Here is a 17,207-nt window from a genome sequence, read left to right as displayed (position 1 = left end):
ATCCACTTCAACCAAATGATGTCAATGCCTATTCAAGCTTGAACAGCTTGTTGCTGTAGACCTTGTTTTTAAATAAATGTTTTAGTTTAATTATGGTGCTACATACCTCCAGCAGTTCATCTCCACTGAAGAGCTTGCCACAGCGACCAACAGGACCCTCAGGTAGAACAGAGCGGATGTAATGGTGCCCGTTGCTAGCTTCAAGACTGATGCCCAGGCCACTGCTCTCACTGTATTTCTCCACCTGAGCCACCTGTCATTCAAACAAACTCAGGTTAGTCTTTACATCAGCAGTTATGAGCTGTTTATAATTTTTAAAACAAGTGCCAAGAAACATAGTTCTGGATAGTTTAATTTGATGAATGAGAGAAAGAAAGTCACTTACTACAACTTCATTACTTGGACCCAGAATCTCTTGCCATTTTGTCATTAGTTCCTCCTCTTCAACAGCTGTTAGAGTCATCCCTTTGAATCACAATAGAAAGTAAAGTACATGCGTTGATACAAAATAAAATAAACATGCAAGGGTTTTGACTATTCCCAGCAAGCAATGCAACATAAACATCAACTATTTCCAAAGCGATAATAAAGTCTTAACACTCTAAAAAACTTTGAACGAGTGCAGCATCTACTCGACAGCACCCATCTCAGTATTTCCTCACAGTGTATTTGGCCAGTCTGTGTGGTCCTGTCAACAATAACCCTTATCTGTCAGATGTGTACCCAGTATCTCCGCTGGTGTACTTAAAGGAGAACCCCAGCCTCCTACCATGTTTGTCTTCTGTTAACTGATCTGTGGCCTGGCTGACATCCGATCCGTCACTCTTTGTGTGGAGCGCCTTTTCATCTGTGGTGACTGTAAAAACACACAATGGACAGTGAGATAGACAGAAGCAGGCGGCAGCACAGACACAATGACAGTACAGGCTACTGGAAATTGTTTTCTATTCTCCAATATCCGCACTCATACAAACAAAAATATAGATGAATGCTGAGTTTACCTTAAGAATGTTTTTCCTCTGTCATGATGCTTTTGATGTCTTGTGTGAAGCACTTTGAATTGCCTCGTTGTTGAAATGTGCTGTATAAATAAACTTGCCTTGCCTTGAAATGTCTTTTTATATGAGAAAAAAATGCTCTTTGATGCTCTTTTATTAACACCTTCACCTTAAAAGAGAAACTTCTCTAATTTCCCTATTGGTCAGAAGAGGACATGCAAGACTTTGCTGATGTTATCCATAATCACTCAAGGACTTCAAATATATGTTTAATGATCCTGGTACTTTTTATAATACTTCATGCCACTGTTTATGTCTTTGGAGTTCCACAGGGCACCGAATTGGTCACCCATGAAATTAGTACCCTTGCTGTCAGCAAGCCACAATCTATCCTGTACATCAGCAGCTTTTAAATGCCCACATAAAACGAACGCAAACTGGTGTATTTAGTGAAAAGGAAGTAAACAACCTTCACGCTGACATTTTCACAGGGTAGTTAAATTTCTTTTTGTGTGCACATTCAGCTGAACTCATAATCCAATGGCCGCTTAGTTGACTTAAATACATTCTAGTTGCTAACAAAACTTTACTTTCTACCCCAAGAGAACACCAAGGGTAAATCCACCAAGGTGGAAAGCAATGATGAATACATTTGTTGAAGACTCTTTTCTCTACACTTACTGTCTAAGAGGGTGCTGCTGTAATATTTTTAATTATAGTTTTTACAGCAGCAAAGACGATACTTGCCTTTTATGTTTCTTTTTAACTAATGAATGCTAATTTTCTTCATGCTTTTTGGCTCCATCTTCCTGCTGCCTAGCCTAATTCCTTTCAAGCTCCAGCCATCACAACCAACAACTTTTGCATTGGCATAGAGATCCTCTCAGTTCTGACAAGATTATAATCTTTCTGTTTAACCTGTGTAGTTTTTATATACTGTATATATACAATATATAATTTTTTTTTTAAAAGTAACATATCATGAAGACCTTAGATGAAGACCCAAGAGGAAACTCAGATGTCATTTTCTTAGTTGCAAGGATGCCATGTCAAATATTGGGCATCATTCTGTATGCTTGTCCATTGCTGAATACTTCATAGGATCTACACAGCACAAGGGAACCTTTGGATTCTTTCTGTAGATACTTTTTTGGGACCACTGGACATTGAAAAATGTCTGAATAAAATATTCACAAATTTATATTTAAAAGAAAAACAGATTATGACATCATTCATCTTTTAAGTAACAAACACAGAAATGTAAGAGAAAAAGACGAGGGTCTGTCAATGCAGTACATTATTCCTTCAGTGCACTAAAACTGTTGGGTGAGAAAGGCAGCACTCAACAGAACTTGTTTTAACAAAATCTTCTGAAAAAATAATGTTGTCCTCTTGTACTTTGTTAAGAATGATTCATTATAAGTGCAGTTCCCTCCATTATGAAGACAAGATGGACAATAACATGGCTGTACTGAATTGCTGCTTTTGAGGAGCTGTCTAAGAGGGAAAAAACATTGTTTAACATCAAGAAGAGTTTCAATTAATGAAAGTTTATCAACAAATACAGCAGAATAAAGTTCACATCATATTCACTAAATGGGATATCCATCATCCCCAATAACTCATGATGTTGAAAGTTCTTTTGGATTTTACTTTTGTTGATTGGAGTGAAATTTTAATTAGGAGTCATTCATCACTGCATAATAAAAACTCCTGTCTCGGACAAATTTGCACATCAAACAACACCTTTTTTCTTACAGGATGATGAGAAGCAAACTGTGTTTTTGTCCTCCCTCATTAAATTCCTCTCACTCTCTCCTTCCTACCTTGAACAGCCTCCTCGGCTTTATTGCTCTCCAGCTCCAGCTCCAGCTCCCTCATGACAGTGGTGGTGGTGGGGATGGGGATGGCGGTGGTGCATGGGGTCAGGACAGTGGCGACGGGGGTAACAGCAGGGGGGATCTCCTCAGGCTTGAAGCCCCGCCGGATCAACTTTAGGTGGACTGTCTGGCCCGTGTGTCTGAGCACTTCCACTGCCTGCTGATTGGTGTATCCCTGGATATTAACACCGTCTACCTGCAGGGGGCGATCATTTGTAAATGCAGGGGTTAAACAGGCCAGAAAAATGCTGGATTAGGTTTTTATTCTTATGTGACAGAAGCTCATTATTCTTTAAGAAGAATATTTCATTAAAGCACATAAACATACCAATACACCAGTAAAAAAATGTGTTAGAATTTTAGTAAACACAGCAATTATTTAACTTATGTTTCCAATGATGCAAGAAAAAAAAAACACTTTATCTTCATCTTTTCAGTCATGGAGTTCTAAATCAGAAAATGGAACTACTCAGTGTGGAAGGGCTGCCCTCCGTAGACTTAATGATTAAAATAGATAGCATAAAACCTTCACAGCTACTGATCACAGACACAATAGTCATTGCTACAAATGTCAAATTTGGGGTACTTACAGCTATAATCTGGTCTCCGACATGAACACGCCCATCTTGATCAACAGCACTGTCTTTTGTTATGCTCTTAACAAAAATACCAGAGGGCTCTGAAGAGTCAGAATCAGAAAAAAATATTAAAGAGATGACAAACACAGTCATGATTTCAGACATTTCAGAAGACCAAAGGAGGACAGCATCGGATGTTTCAGTATGTTGTAAAAAGTCTGTGTAAGCATTTGTAAGCTAATGCATCTATGCTGACCTTGGGGGGAAAAGTACTGCGAATCCGTTTTAGCAATTTAGTTGTTTATGTTGTTTTTTATTCAATCAATAAAATAGTTTGAAAAAGCCGTCTGTTGTCCCATTGTAGCTGATTGATAGATTTTTAGGTGGATGAGGAAGAAAATAAAGCAAAAATATATCATGAAGTGTTTTTCACTTTCACTGAGGTTGAAACATTAACATCATCCTATAAAGTTTGTGAGGCTATTGTATTAGCAAACATCCAGATCCACCATGAACTAATTGATGTTGGAAAGGTAGCATGAGCTGACTTTTTCTGGGTTTTGTGTGGAAAGAAGTTACCAAACCTCAATGAGAGTGCAATAAGCTGAGAGATGCCAGTGCAGAGGTTGGAGATCTAACTTGTTTATCAGGACATGCTAACTTATTTTTTATTACACAGTTCTAATGATTGTAGGCTGGAAAATACATACAGTATCATTTCAGCTTTAATATGCAAAGTACAAATTCAACACGACATTAAAATGTAATCTGAAGTTTCTCACCTGAATTTTTATCTCCAACATAGCCAGCGATAGTTATCCCCAGTCCCTGTGTGTTCTTAGTAAGGCTCACATCAAACGCTTCAGCTTCCTCCTCCTCACATCCCTGTGAAAAGATTGAATAAATTGGATGACAGGTACAAAAACTGATAACAAACTAAAGTTAAGGCTGATTCATCTGTCATCTGACAGCAGCATGGTCACCAAAACAAACTTTTCATCTTTGGGAAAAAAGCCCTTTGAACCTGTGAGCCATAAAAAACCAATGGAAAGAATATTTGTCATTTGAAGAGTGAGTCACTGAAATTCATTCATACTTAAATAGAGCTGAGTGTTGAAAATAGCCATGAAATCGCTGTTTCTGAGACAGGAAAGCAATACCTGCTCTCCAAAGTGTGAGTCACAAGTGATGCAGGCTTCAACCCTCTTTATTTTCATTGATTCATACTGTCAGGCATAAGACAGAATAAAGCTGAAGATGAAAAAGCTGAACTTAAGGTGTGAAATGTTTTGATCTAAGTGTATGACTCTGTGTGTGTCCTAATCAATTACAATTTCGGCGTTGTTTTTAAAGTGACACCATTTTCCTCACCTGTTGTTCAGTGACAGTGGGGAGCACTACGGGCATGACAGCAGAGACAGAAGGAGTCTCGTCTACAGGACCCCTGGTGACCACCAGCTTCACCCTGTTGCCACACTGCCTGAGGACCTGAGCCACCTGTTCGCTGCCCATCCCATACAGGTCAGTCTCTCCAATTCTCAGGATGTGGTCACCACTACGCAGACGGCCATCCTGAGGTAAATAACACATTATTCTGACTAAATATGTGTAGCATCATGTGTCAGTACCAAACAAAAAAAACTAACACAGAATGATTCTATGCTTGCTCACGATCAACAAGAGTAACAACAATCTCTAAAATTTAGAAATTGGAAGGCAATCAGTGAATGAATCATTTTAAAACCCTCAAAATAAATAAAGTAGAGATGTTTTTATGTAATCACCTGATCCGCGATCCCTCCAGGAAGGATGGTTTTGACAATAACCCCTGTGGTTTTTCCTCCCACAATACCGAAGCCGAGACCAGTGCCATCATTGACCAGCTCTATTGTCTCCACGTGCTGCCACTAGTGAAAGAGAAGAAACAATGAAGATTAAAGAAGACTTTTTTTTATATTATGCAGCCATAAACCCCAGGTCTTTACATAGCCTTTCTTATATTTATTATATAGCAACATCCAAATGAAATTAAGGATAACATTTCATCAGTAGTTATGGCAATTTAGAAATATATATATATCTATTTGTATTCATAGTGTCATATTTTCTGTGATGCTGGATGTGTCTATGGTGTCTTTATCTGTTTATCTGATTGAACTGGATGTGTAATAAACAAAAGTGTGGTACATCTCCTTAAGCTTATCTTGTCAGAGTTTGTTCCTTCTACCTACTGGCCTTGCAGACATAACTAAGCCTTGAACTTCAAATCAACAAGTATGTTTACAAGTGCAAGTTTCCAATCATGAAAGAGTGTGCAGTGTCTGTACCGCGCTGGAGTTAGCTGAGAGTGTACTAGCAGCAGAAGGTGTGCGAGACACCGCAGGGCTGGCCAGCTGAGGTATCGGTCCTCTTGCCACGGCGAGCTGCACCCTCTCTGAAGCGCTCTGCAGAATGGCGATAGCCTGCTGGTGGGTCACTGTTTGGTCCAGGGGCTGGCCATTGATGGCTAAAATCTGGTCAGCTTCTTTGAGCTTCCCATCACTGTAAGGGAAAGAAGCAGGTAGAAAGAGTGACATAGTGTTATAAATGGTTTCTGAGCCTCTGAGGTTCTAACTGTCTGATGAGGGCTTTCAAAGTAGAGTTTTGATCTGAAGAAAAGATCAAATTCAATATAACAGCCAAATGTGGAATACTTCCTGGAACATAGACTTTTCATAATTAAATTAAATCAGTCTTGAGCTCTCTCGCTGTATGATTGATACATACCAGTGTGCGATGCTTCCTGGTTGAATTTCCTGGATAAAGATCCCAAGTTCTCCGCGATTCTCGCTCTTAAGTCCCACCACGCTGAATCCCAGACCTCCTGACACTGGCTTCTGCAGGTCCACATGTTGGACGTAGCGGCCCTAGATCAAACACACAAGCAGTGTATAATATTTGGCTTTATACTGATTCACTATAGCATCAAAGCTTTAGGCAGCCATTCAAAGTCTATGTGGAGCTCCTCAAGAGAAAAGAACTCGGTGTGAAGTAAGTCCTTTTTCATCTTCAATGCAAAAAGGGAAAAAAGGAACTTTTTAATTGTGTAAACAATAAAAGAAATGTATCATAAATAAGCAGAATGTCCCTTAAGGCAACAATATGTGACCTTCCCACCTTAAAATAGAAGTTACAACAGGTAGTCTCCCAGTTGATCTCCCATGTCCATAGAGTGCCCTGGTCCCCAGCTTTGGATACTATGTAAGTTTGGCAGCGGGCCGCCGTTCTCGTAACAGCAGAGATGCACCGATTGCCATATCTATAGCTGATTCTAATAACTGATTCTTTCCTTGTCTGAACTGCCAATACCAATTTTGACTGATTCCGATTTTCTCTCTTTAAAGCACTACAATTTACAGCAAAAACATATGAAAATGACTTTTTATTATGTTTTACATCAGTTGGTTATCAATATTAATCTATTATATTTCCTACAAAGTGCAACGTCTTACATCAGGTCAAAGTTTTTGATTACACCCTTAAAGTGTTTTTAAGTGTCCAACCACAATCAAAGTATATTACGGTGACCTAGCGTGAGGCAGGAAAACAGAGTGAGAAGGAGGAAGAGAGACAGTGTGTCAGAGAGAGAGCAGATACGAGCCACACAGACACATGGATCTGCCCGAGGGCAGAGAAGTACGTTCAGGCAAGAGGGGCAAGGAGAGGAGCTTTGCTTATCCTCCAGTGTGTCAAAGCTCAATCTCCTCTGCTGATGGGCACCTCACTTACAAATTGCAGAGACGTCAGCTTGTGCTCTTGTGGCTGTTGTGCTATTGTTTTGTGATGCCATGCACATGGCAGGATACGGCTCATGTCTGTGAGTCTGTGAGAATACCTCACAAAGAATAAATCGGCTCAGAATCAGCTCCTCTTGTGAGGACAATTCGATCACCGGTCACAGCCAAGCAGGATGAAAATCATCTGATTCAGGTCAAATGCTGATCTATCGGTGCACCTTTACTTTACTGCACTAGCCAGTTGACCCATCGCGATACGGTTTGACACAATGACCGAGGCTAAGACACATTAGAGTAAGGGGACGGGTGAAGCTTAGAAGAGAAAAACAGAGAGTGATCGACCAGGAGGCCGAGTGTACATCCCTGCATATAATATTCATAACAGATTGCGGCGTATCGTTTTATGTGTCATCCTTGTCTCGTGGTTAGCACCTTTACTGGGTGCAGAAAGTCATCCAACCCAAGTTATGTCTCAGGCTTGCTAATAGCCACACAAATAAACGAATGAATCCATCTTACACCAAAAGCTGTCTCTACAACGGGCTGTAGACACTAGCAGAGTCACATGATCTGCCCAATGATTGCCTTGCTTTACAGTTGTCCGTACCTGCGCCATAGTTTGAATAGTTCGATCAAACTCCTCAGATGCTGTCTGGCCATTGATGTATGCAGCAGCTGGAGTATCTGAGCAGGACACATGGCTGCCATTGGGCTTGACTGCTGCGACGTGATCATCAAGGTCACTCCCACGTGAGAGCGGCACAGTCCCCTGTAAAAAAAAAAAAAAAAGATAAACATCTAGAGAGTGATGTTGAAAACCCATGTTTAATTATTTTACTATTCATGTTTACCTAAATACCTGTGTAAAAGATGAGATGTTGTTTGTTAAGTTTCTAGTTTGCTGCTACATAACAGTTTTTAATTTAAGAAAAATGCCTCTACAGAAGGCAGCAATCACTGGCTTTAATCCAACCAAATACAATTAAAAGTTGGAACAAAAAACACGACTAATTCCTTGCGCTAACGTTTAAATTTAGCAAATTTAATTTTAGACACCAGAACACTGAAGTGTGGTTGTCTAATGCCAGAGAGTTGGTTATCCCAGCACGATTAGCTGGATCCATGGCAGCCTAATCCTTCAGGAGATAATGACTCTTAGCTGATGTTCCAACAATGACTCGACTCCAAATACAATATTTCCATCATGGTGGGGGAAAAGCATCACTGGCCATCTGGATGCCTTAATAAGCTCGGGTTTTAATTAGTGCAATGACTTTACTTGTGTGACAGATGAATTACATGAAAGCTACAACTACATAAAACAGTGTTTTTCCAGTTTCATTAGCCAAAGGGCATAACGTTTATGACCATCTGAATTGGATTCAAAAGGACGGACATTATGCACTGCAATAATTTCATAAACACACCATTTGGCATATGGCGCTGCCAAGCTAAAGCTGTCCTTGTGAACTTGTGTATATTGTGTACATATATACATATATGGAAGTCGACCGCACAACTTTCAGAGCTTTGAGTAGATGTACTGTAAAGTATGCCTCCTTTAAACACGGTCCCAGATTAATCCTAAGAAACAAAACCACACTGGACAGGACACATTAGGGCTGCACACTGCAAACAAAAACCCTATGGGCCAGGCTAAGTTAGCGTAGCATGCTGCTAAGTTGCTGTCCTCATGCTTGAGCTTTGTTAGCTGGGGCCTGGCTAAGAGGATTAAAGTTCCAGTTTGGTTCTTGCACATTTAAGAAATTGTTTCTGCCCCACTTCACACAGCGGCCTGTTTCTCATTGGAGGAGTGGGGCCTTGTCGCCATAGCGACATGGCCTGTGCAAGGCCTAACGAGTAGAGCCAGACTGACGGACAGTGTGTGTCTGTGTTCATGTGTCTGGCTCTCAAAACCTAATACACGCTCTGTCTAATTTGGGTCTGTTAAAGGGGACCAAACAAGTGCAGTAGGGGTTTGTCACTCCATGAAAACATGATGCAGCTCTTGAATTATGTCTCTACCATTGTTCAAAAGTAGAATAAATCCATTTTAAGATCTGACGAGAATTTCCAATATAAAAGACTGCTTGATAAATATTTCTTTGTAAAACAAACACGCATACATCTGCCCACACACTTAGGAATGTACCTCTTTTGAAATAGGCTAAATCTCTACTACACAAAAAATCCAGCAGGGCTTTTATAATCTAAATTCCACAAGGGGTAAAAAGCTCTTGCATCCCTGCCTCCCTCTGCATAGCTCACATATTTTCGTCTCTATTTCTCAAACGCTTTCCCTGGCCCCTCTCCACTGTGACTTAAGAGCTCTTTCCTTCCACTTAAATGTTCAATTCTCTATGGAGAGAATCCGCCTGAAAAGGAGTCCCTGACTTGGACCAACTATCTCTGCTCATGTTCACATATTATAACTGGCTTGAACCCTGACAGCAATTTTGCCATGGCTGCAACATTAGTGAGGATGGGGATTGAAAGTGGGAAAGGGTTTGTGTCTCGACACGAGCCAAAAACTGAATCAGTGAGGTCACGAGGGAAACAGGAGAGATAAAGGCTGAAGCAATCCTGGGTGTACGGGCACAGAAAATATTTCAACCATATTGAGGTTAGGAGTTTCTTTTTCTTCTGAGATATGCTGTTGTTATCACGTAATTGGCAAAAGACTTCCACACATATTTTATATTCTTAAAACAGTGAAACTATCCCATATGCTCATCAAAACCATTACTGGTCACTGCAGTTGTTTCTCTTCTCCCTACCAGCTGTTGAGAGCTCCCTTAATGTGTTTCCACAGTCTACTTTCTTTGCAATAATGCATTCAAAAGTTCAGCCAAACCAGTTATGCGGCTTCAATATTCTGAATTAGTGTAATTAAATGGGCACCTTCCCAAGGGCACGGGCCTTTTTAGTGCAAAATTCCATCTTTGTGCTCCACTGCAGTTCAGCAATGAGACACCAAGATGGAATCTTTGCACACAAATAACCCTACATTTGAAAGACCACCACTAATTTGAACTAAATTAAACTGCTTAGCCCTTATCATAGCCTTCACTGAATTAGAATGCCATTGTGAAAATACTTAAAAACATGAATAATTACAGAACTACAAACTCCTTTATTGTACAGTATGTGTACACCCACGTCATTTTATAAAACACCTCAAATATGTATCCTGTCTTTGGCAACTAAAACCATTGTAATCATATTGCTTTTAGTTTTCAAACTTGCTCTGGGTAACTCCTAAAGGCTCCCTCATGTCTCAACATCAAAATGTCGCCACACTAATCATCCTCAACCAACATCATGACCATTAAAGTACACAAATATGACTGCTACTGTTTTGATGCTGCCAGCTGTCATTTTGGCAGTTTATAGATATTATAAATTAATGTTGCGGACCTCCAAATGACCATTACCTTGCACCCCTTAATGACCTTCCATGTTGCCTTTGTAGCATCGCTCACTTGTAATCACCAATGTTATTCATAGTTAACAAGTTCACAGTCTTGCAGCTTTCTATAATGAGGTCTGCATTGTTTACAAGCAAATAAAACCTACATAACTTTTATGCATAAAATAGTCCTGTTGTTATGTTTGATGGCGGGCTAATTGGTGTTTTGACATCAACAAAGCAAAGTTTACCTGGTCTCTGAGATGCTGGACAGACTTCTGCAGGGCCAGGATCTGGTGGAAGAGGGGGCTCTGGAGCACTGATTTGAGGAGGTTGAGCTTTTCCTCGGTGGGCACCTCCCCCCGCTCCTTCAGTTTGGCCTGGAGACGCTCCACCGCCTGCAAGGCACGCTGGGTATCTGCAAGTCGTCGCATATTTCAGTGACAGGGCCGGTTGGAGTGAGGGAGTGGAGTGGATGCAGGGAGAGATAGAGGTGGAGAGACGTGATGAGGACAGAGGCTTTATCAGCACATGGGCGGCAGAGATAGTGGGACAGGGAATTGTGTTTGGACATGGCCACATTTTTACATTTAAATATCCTTATTTGAATTCATTTCTTAAGAATATACAATAAGCTTTACAATTTGGCTTGTGCCTTTACTCTTTCTCTCTTTATGTTTAACAATGGCATGTAAATAAAGTATAAAGAAGAATGCAGAGACCTGTAGGCTTAGCTAAGGCTGACTGGGGACAAGCAGACCTTACTATATTGAAATCACGAACCATCAGGTTTTATACCAGAAGAAAGAAAAACTTAATTCTCAGCATGCTGCTTGTTTGCAGAAAAGCAATGTTTCCGTTGCTGTCTATAGGGTCAATGGTGGGTTGCACAGCAGCAAAGAATGGTTATCAGGAGGGAAAGATAAAAGAAGCCCACCCTCCACAGTTTGCTTGCTGGACCCTGCGTAAGCCCCACAATCGAGCAACTCCAGAGTGGCTTGTTAGAGCGGATGGGCCAGCCCAACGTCATCAAAACAGAAATGAAGCAATTTCCAAAGCTCACCAACTGTGACTAACACCTAATCGGGCGTGCACAAGGTCCAAAGCACTCTTTGCACTTAAAAGCTTTGTTGTTTGAACAAAGGTTGTAAACAAGCTGGCGACAATGGAGCCTGAGCAGATTTTTTTCCTATTCTCTTCTGCTCCCATGCAGGTGGCTGTTACATTGTCAGTGATCTTGACTTAGTGTGCATAATGAGGAGTCCCACCAGAGGTGTTGCATGTATGTGTGTTTCTAAAAGACAGTGTGGCAAGAGCGGGTTAAACAGATGTTATCAGTTAAGTCGATATGGGCGAACCAAAGGATTGTAGGTATTGGCCCATGTGTTTTTATGTTCCAATAGGAAAACTTTTAACAGCATCTTTCATGCAAAAACAATTCAAGAGGAAGTTTTAAACTGTGTCATTGAGATGTTTATACAGTAGTAAGTGCTCAGACTATCTTGTTTACAATGAACTTAGCACTATCTGCAGCATCACAGCTAAGCAGACAGTGTTCTGCACTACAATTGGTTGGTAATGTTGAGCCACAGCAAATATTCTGTAATCAAGTTGTTTGTCAAAGAAAGCAACAATTTGAGTAATTATTGAGTTATGTCTATGCAAATTCAACTTTGAAGAGGTCTTTATTAAATATTCTGTATATCAGAAGCCACAAAAATGGTAATCTGTGAATTTCCTCATTGATAACCACAATCCTGTTTTTCTTCTAAATCCAAGATTTGTCTAGATCAGAAGATGAGGAGGACACTGTCTAAAAAAATGGTCAGAAATGTAGTACCACTTTCATTCCATGTAACGCTTTTTAATTGTCTTAGTTTCTTTAAATATCCTAATGTTACTAAGACCGCTGTATCCAGCCCCCATTCCCCAACCTTCACACTACAGTTGATAAGCTCACGGTCAACATGCCAGCCTTGAGACTGACCACAGCTTGCGGCATTAAAGAAAGAAGCTGGCAGCACTAGTCTGGCTCCAAGCTTGACAGCTGGACATATAAATCTCTATGGGGACAAACAAACAATCAAGTATGTGGCAACATTGTCAGATATGGCAACATTGGCAGTCAACACGCCTTGAACTGAATCCAGGGCTTCTTACGCTGGTTGAGAAGCACTCCATGCTTGAGCCAAAAGCAGATGAGGAGCCAGCAAAGATGGACTCCCAAAATGACTGCGCCAAACCCCTTTGTAAAAAATGCTGATTTAAGAAATAAAGATTAAAAACTCTAAAAAAAATAAAATAAAAAAAAGACCCTAATTATTATAGTAGTAGTAAATAATCTGACTAAAGCTTAGTACTTGGTTTCTGAGGCACTCAAGCCTGGCCTGTTAAATAAGGGAAAGATGAAGGACTTTGGATCTATCTTTGGAAGATATATCAGAAAAATAACAAAACACTCCTTGTTTACCAATTTCACAACTACAATATCCTTGACAAGTATTTAAAATAACTATTATATAAAACACAGACTCAGTTGGAGCTGCAACAATGAATGGATTTGTCGACTGAGAGGGAAAAAAACCATCTATATTTAATTTTAAAATCAATGAATGTTGTCATTCATTTATTGAGCAAACATGTCAAACAAATGTTGGATTGAGCTCCTTATACTGCTCCTCCCCATTCCATCATCATTGTAAGTCCTGATGTTAAAATTAGACTGACCAGTTAAGTAGAAGACTTTGCTATTCCTGCTAATACCACACTGTGTATACTGTACGTTTACCTTTAATATTGTAGCCATACATCTGCTTTATTTGTTGTTGTTGTTGTTTGTTTGTTTGTCTTTCCAGCTCTCTTTCTGCAAGCACAACACAGTCTCAGCAGATGGACGTTCAACATAAGTCTGGTTCTGCTCGAGGTTTCTACCTGGAAAAAGGCAGGTTTTCCTTGCCACTGTTACTTTGCTAAATGTTGCCAAGTGCTTTGCTCATGGAGGATACATTTCGGGTCTGTAAATATAATAAATATACCGCTTGAATCAGCAACTGAATTGTTCAGTAATGTAAATAATCCTTAGCTGCAGCCCTAAACTCATTAAGTTGCATCTCACTGTCAGAAAGCAATTAAAAAAAAAGGTTTACTTACCCATTGTTTCTATCATGTTTAGATGTCCAGTCGGTTGTTGTTTGTACCCATTTACGACAACTCTTCCCTTATTTGTTACCTGAAAATAACAACATGATGGGTTAGATCTTTTTCATAACAATCACAGACCTGAATATCAGGGCACAAATTCCCTCCTCCATCAGGCACTCTTTATAAACAGGAAGTAAGAATTGGAAAGCCTTATTCTCCTCTGAACTCAACTTCTTAAACACTCTCCATTGTAAAGGTCAACGTGAAAGGAAAATGGATTTATTTCCTTTCAGTGAGGGACATATTTATCTCTTAAGAATGCTTCACAATAACATCACAGAGGAACCATTGAGCTGAAGGACTGCAGGCTTTTTACTGTGTTTCCAGTGTGATGGTGCAGAGAGGCCGTTTGAACACAAATCCAATGCAGGTTTTTCATTCCCTTTTATTAGGCTAATGCTTTTATTGATGGATTAACATTTGGTAATTTACATTCCTGGGACTTCTTTCAGTAAATGTTGTACTGTAAGTTTTGTTTTATACATGGCCCATCAGCAGGAAGAGTAAACAGGTTAGTCCATACTTGATCGTAGAACATTCAAATGATCCATCCATCCATCAAATTCAGGAGAATTTTTTTAACATCCACTGTGTTTGATAGGCAGATTGAAGCAGAAATAAACATTTCATGAACCCAAAGCCTTGAACACATAGCATCTTAACAAGCCAATAATAAAATATGAAGGTGTTAATGTCTCTTTTTATTTAACTAACGCTCGCGTTAATGCTGTGATGGCTGTCAACTCCCATCTCATGCACGTCATGACTTTAGAGGTGGCTATGTTTACAAGCATGTCATGAGCCAGGGAGACATTACACGATTAAAGGAGATTGGTGGGATAATTGAAAGCCCTGTATACAGTCTTAGAATAGCCTCAGTGCATGTGGCAAACGGATCCCAGCAACATTAGTCTTTATTTAATTTGCTTTGTGTGTTTATTAGTCTCAAAATATAATGATGTTGCCTGAGATCATTTCATTTAGACCTGCAAATCATGATGTATTGTTTAAGTGAGAAAAAGGAACAGTAGTTTTTAGATGTGCTGATTTTATTCATATATTGCACTGATAATTTGCTGTAAAATTCCACACTTGTGGTGAACATATTTATATTACTTTGTTCCTGCTACTGCAACCCCTTTAAATGCATAAACAGCTTAATGTAGCCTATTTCAAATAACGAACTGCAATCCAGTTCAGGGGGAAAAAAACACATCAGTTGTTAAAATGCACATCAAAACATATACGATCTTGGGCTTTGAACTGCTGTCAACATTTGAAGCTTATATGATAAATGGTGCATTCACGGATCTGTGGTCCATTTTTGTTTAAATGTAACATTGCTGGGGATGTAGGCTATTCTGAAGCGAGTAGGCTAGAAGGGATTCATTTAATCTGCACATAAACAGAGGCTTGTAATGATTAAATAAAGGCCTTACGAGCTCACTTTCATACAGTCTGCACATCAATACTTTAAAGTAGCGTTTTTCTTCCAATACAATCGCCGGTAAAATCTTATGTTAGCCTCAAATAGCTAATTATAACAGGTTGTCAATTTGTCGTGCAGCTCAACCTAACGTCGGATAAGTTATACATAATTCTTACGTGCTCTTCGCGATAACGCGTTTGTTATTGTGGACGTCTGTTTATTGTTGATATAAACAACGCAGTTTGCTGGTATTTTTGAATAAAGTCGCCATGGTACTTTGGGAAATCCGCTTTTCTCAACTCCTCCTCCTCCTCCTTCCCCATCTCATGCGCGGAGCGAAAAGAAGCAACAGGCTGCCGAGAGAGAAACTGTCGAAAAGTCAACATAGCACTGGTTTGAGGCATAAAACGCCCACTTTAATGTGCACAGAACATAATTTGTATCCGAAAACAGACGCTGATAGTCTGTTTGTATCCTGTTTTTTTCTTGCTGAGTGACCCACAGCGAACAGACGCCTCTGAATGTTTCCCCTCTAATTAGCGACATTGTAGCCAACAAAGGCGACCGTAAGAAGAGCTAAGGTTACTTTTACACCTCCAAATCCTCGGTTACATGTCTTTAAATTCATCTAGAAATAATCACTTACGAGTGTGGAGCTTTACTTCCCTGACGGCCAGTCCCCTATCCTATCCACTGTTGTCTTGTGGTTAACGGCGCTCCGACTGGGGCTTAAAGATGGGGCGTAGTGTAACTCGAGCCTCAATGGACATTTTCAGCGGTAGCGGTGCTGAGAGTTAAGCTGGGACTGAAGCGCCGCTTGCTGGTTGCCCTGGAACCTAGGCCTCAAATATCAGGCCTGGCTCCTGGACCCAAAACAGTTACCATTGTAGTAGGCTATTTGTGCCTTTCTGTTGGTATTTTAGTCAAATAGCTATACAACTTAAGTAACCTAACAGCTTGTTCTTTACCAAACACTGTATTCGCCGATAGGCCTACCCTAAGTCCTGGCATCAATGCAGGACATGTTTAAATCCAGTTTAAGACCAGTTGTGGAACTGGAGTCAATGGAGCCATATGAATGATTACATAGGCCTACTTTACGATTATAAGCTGTGGGTGCTAATGACTTATTACTATTACTGCTTTGAATTTCCCTCGGGATCAATAAAGTATCTTATATCTATTCATCTATAACAGGGGTCTCCAACAGGTAGCTCGGGAGCTACTGGTAGCTGGCGGGCAGGTTTTCAGTAGCTCGCCTATAGGTTGACCGACTGTGTTAAAAATAAAAATAAAAATCTGACGACGGTAAATGCACCTCTTCCCACTAGTCATATATTTGGACCATAAAAACAAGTATGAAGTACTAATGTTTTCTTGGACATTGATGTGAATTTAAGATTATTGATAAGCATTGGCTTATTGCAATTTCACACGTCTACAAACAGTAGCTTAATTCAGCTGATGTGAGCTATGTCACATAATAAATGTGCAAGCGATTTGATGCAAGTAGCCCTTGGCCACTTTCATTTTTTGAAAGTAGCTCTCAGATGAAAAAAGGTTGGAGACCCCTGATCTATAAGCTATAGCCTAAGGTGACTGTAGAACTGTTGTATAAAACTCTATTAAATAAGAGGGAGCGTTCTGAATATTAGCATGGCAGCCGTGCAGATATTCAATGCTCTGTAAGGTGACCTTGAGAGTTTTGAAAGGCGCCTTTAAATAAAATGTATTGTTATTTATTATTAACAGCGCTCCCTCTTGTGCTACATTGTTCAAATTATTCAGTCTTTATGTGTCATGTAATGTCAATTTCCCACAAAGGAGAAAACCATTAAGACAGTTTCATAAGCGACGTAGTCAATGTGAAGGTTTAGTTGCCGTGGAGGTTTGTGTGTGTGTGTGTGTGGGGGGGGGGGGGGGGGGGGGGGGGGGG

At 40.1% G+C, this 17,207-nt stretch overlaps 1 protein-coding gene across 17 annotated transcripts in view; it reads right to left on the bottom strand.

The window, feature by feature from the left end:
* Positions 1-16,013, bottom strand: part of LOC132958201 (multiple PDZ domain protein) — a 44,991-nt gene extending 28,978 nt beyond the window's left edge. For 14 of the 17 annotated variants that reach the window (XM_061030881.1, XM_061030886.1, XM_061030878.1 and 11 more), the window contains exons 1-14: positions 15,918-16,012; positions 13,792-13,870; positions 10,893-11,059; positions 7,840-8,001; positions 6,223-6,362; positions 5,784-5,997; positions 5,241-5,363; positions 4,828-5,028; positions 4,239-4,341; positions 3,469-3,557; positions 2,825-3,074; positions 770-856; positions 386-465; positions 107-253 (exon numbers count right to left, since the gene is read on the bottom strand). In XM_061030881.1, the coding sequence (XP_060886864.1) occupies positions 107-253; positions 386-465; positions 770-856; positions 2,825-3,074; positions 3,469-3,557; positions 4,239-4,341; positions 4,828-5,028; positions 5,241-5,363; positions 5,784-5,997; positions 6,223-6,362; positions 7,840-8,001; positions 10,893-11,059; positions 13,792-13,807 (1,779 nt within the window). In that variant the 5' untranslated portion in view covers positions 13,808-13,870; positions 15,918-16,012. Of the gene's footprint in view, positions 1-106; positions 254-385; positions 466-769; positions 857-2,824; positions 3,075-3,468; positions 3,558-4,238; positions 4,342-4,827; positions 5,029-5,240; positions 5,364-5,783; positions 5,998-6,222; positions 6,363-7,839; positions 8,002-10,892; positions 11,060-13,791; positions 13,871-15,917 lie in introns of all 17 variants that reach the window. The other 3 variants (XM_061030887.1, XM_061030885.1, XM_061030892.1) reach the window with 1 other exon arrangement.
* Between the last annotated feature and the right edge of the window lie 1,194 nt (positions 16,014-17,207).

This window comes from Labrus mixtus, chromosome 23 (genome assembly GCF_963584025.1).
Source record: "Labrus mixtus chromosome 23, fLabMix1.1, whole genome shotgun sequence".
Taxonomy (NCBI): Eukaryota; Metazoa; Chordata; class Actinopteri; order Labriformes; family Labridae; genus Labrus; species Labrus mixtus.
This window is presented reverse-complemented; position numbering and strand designations above follow the sequence as displayed.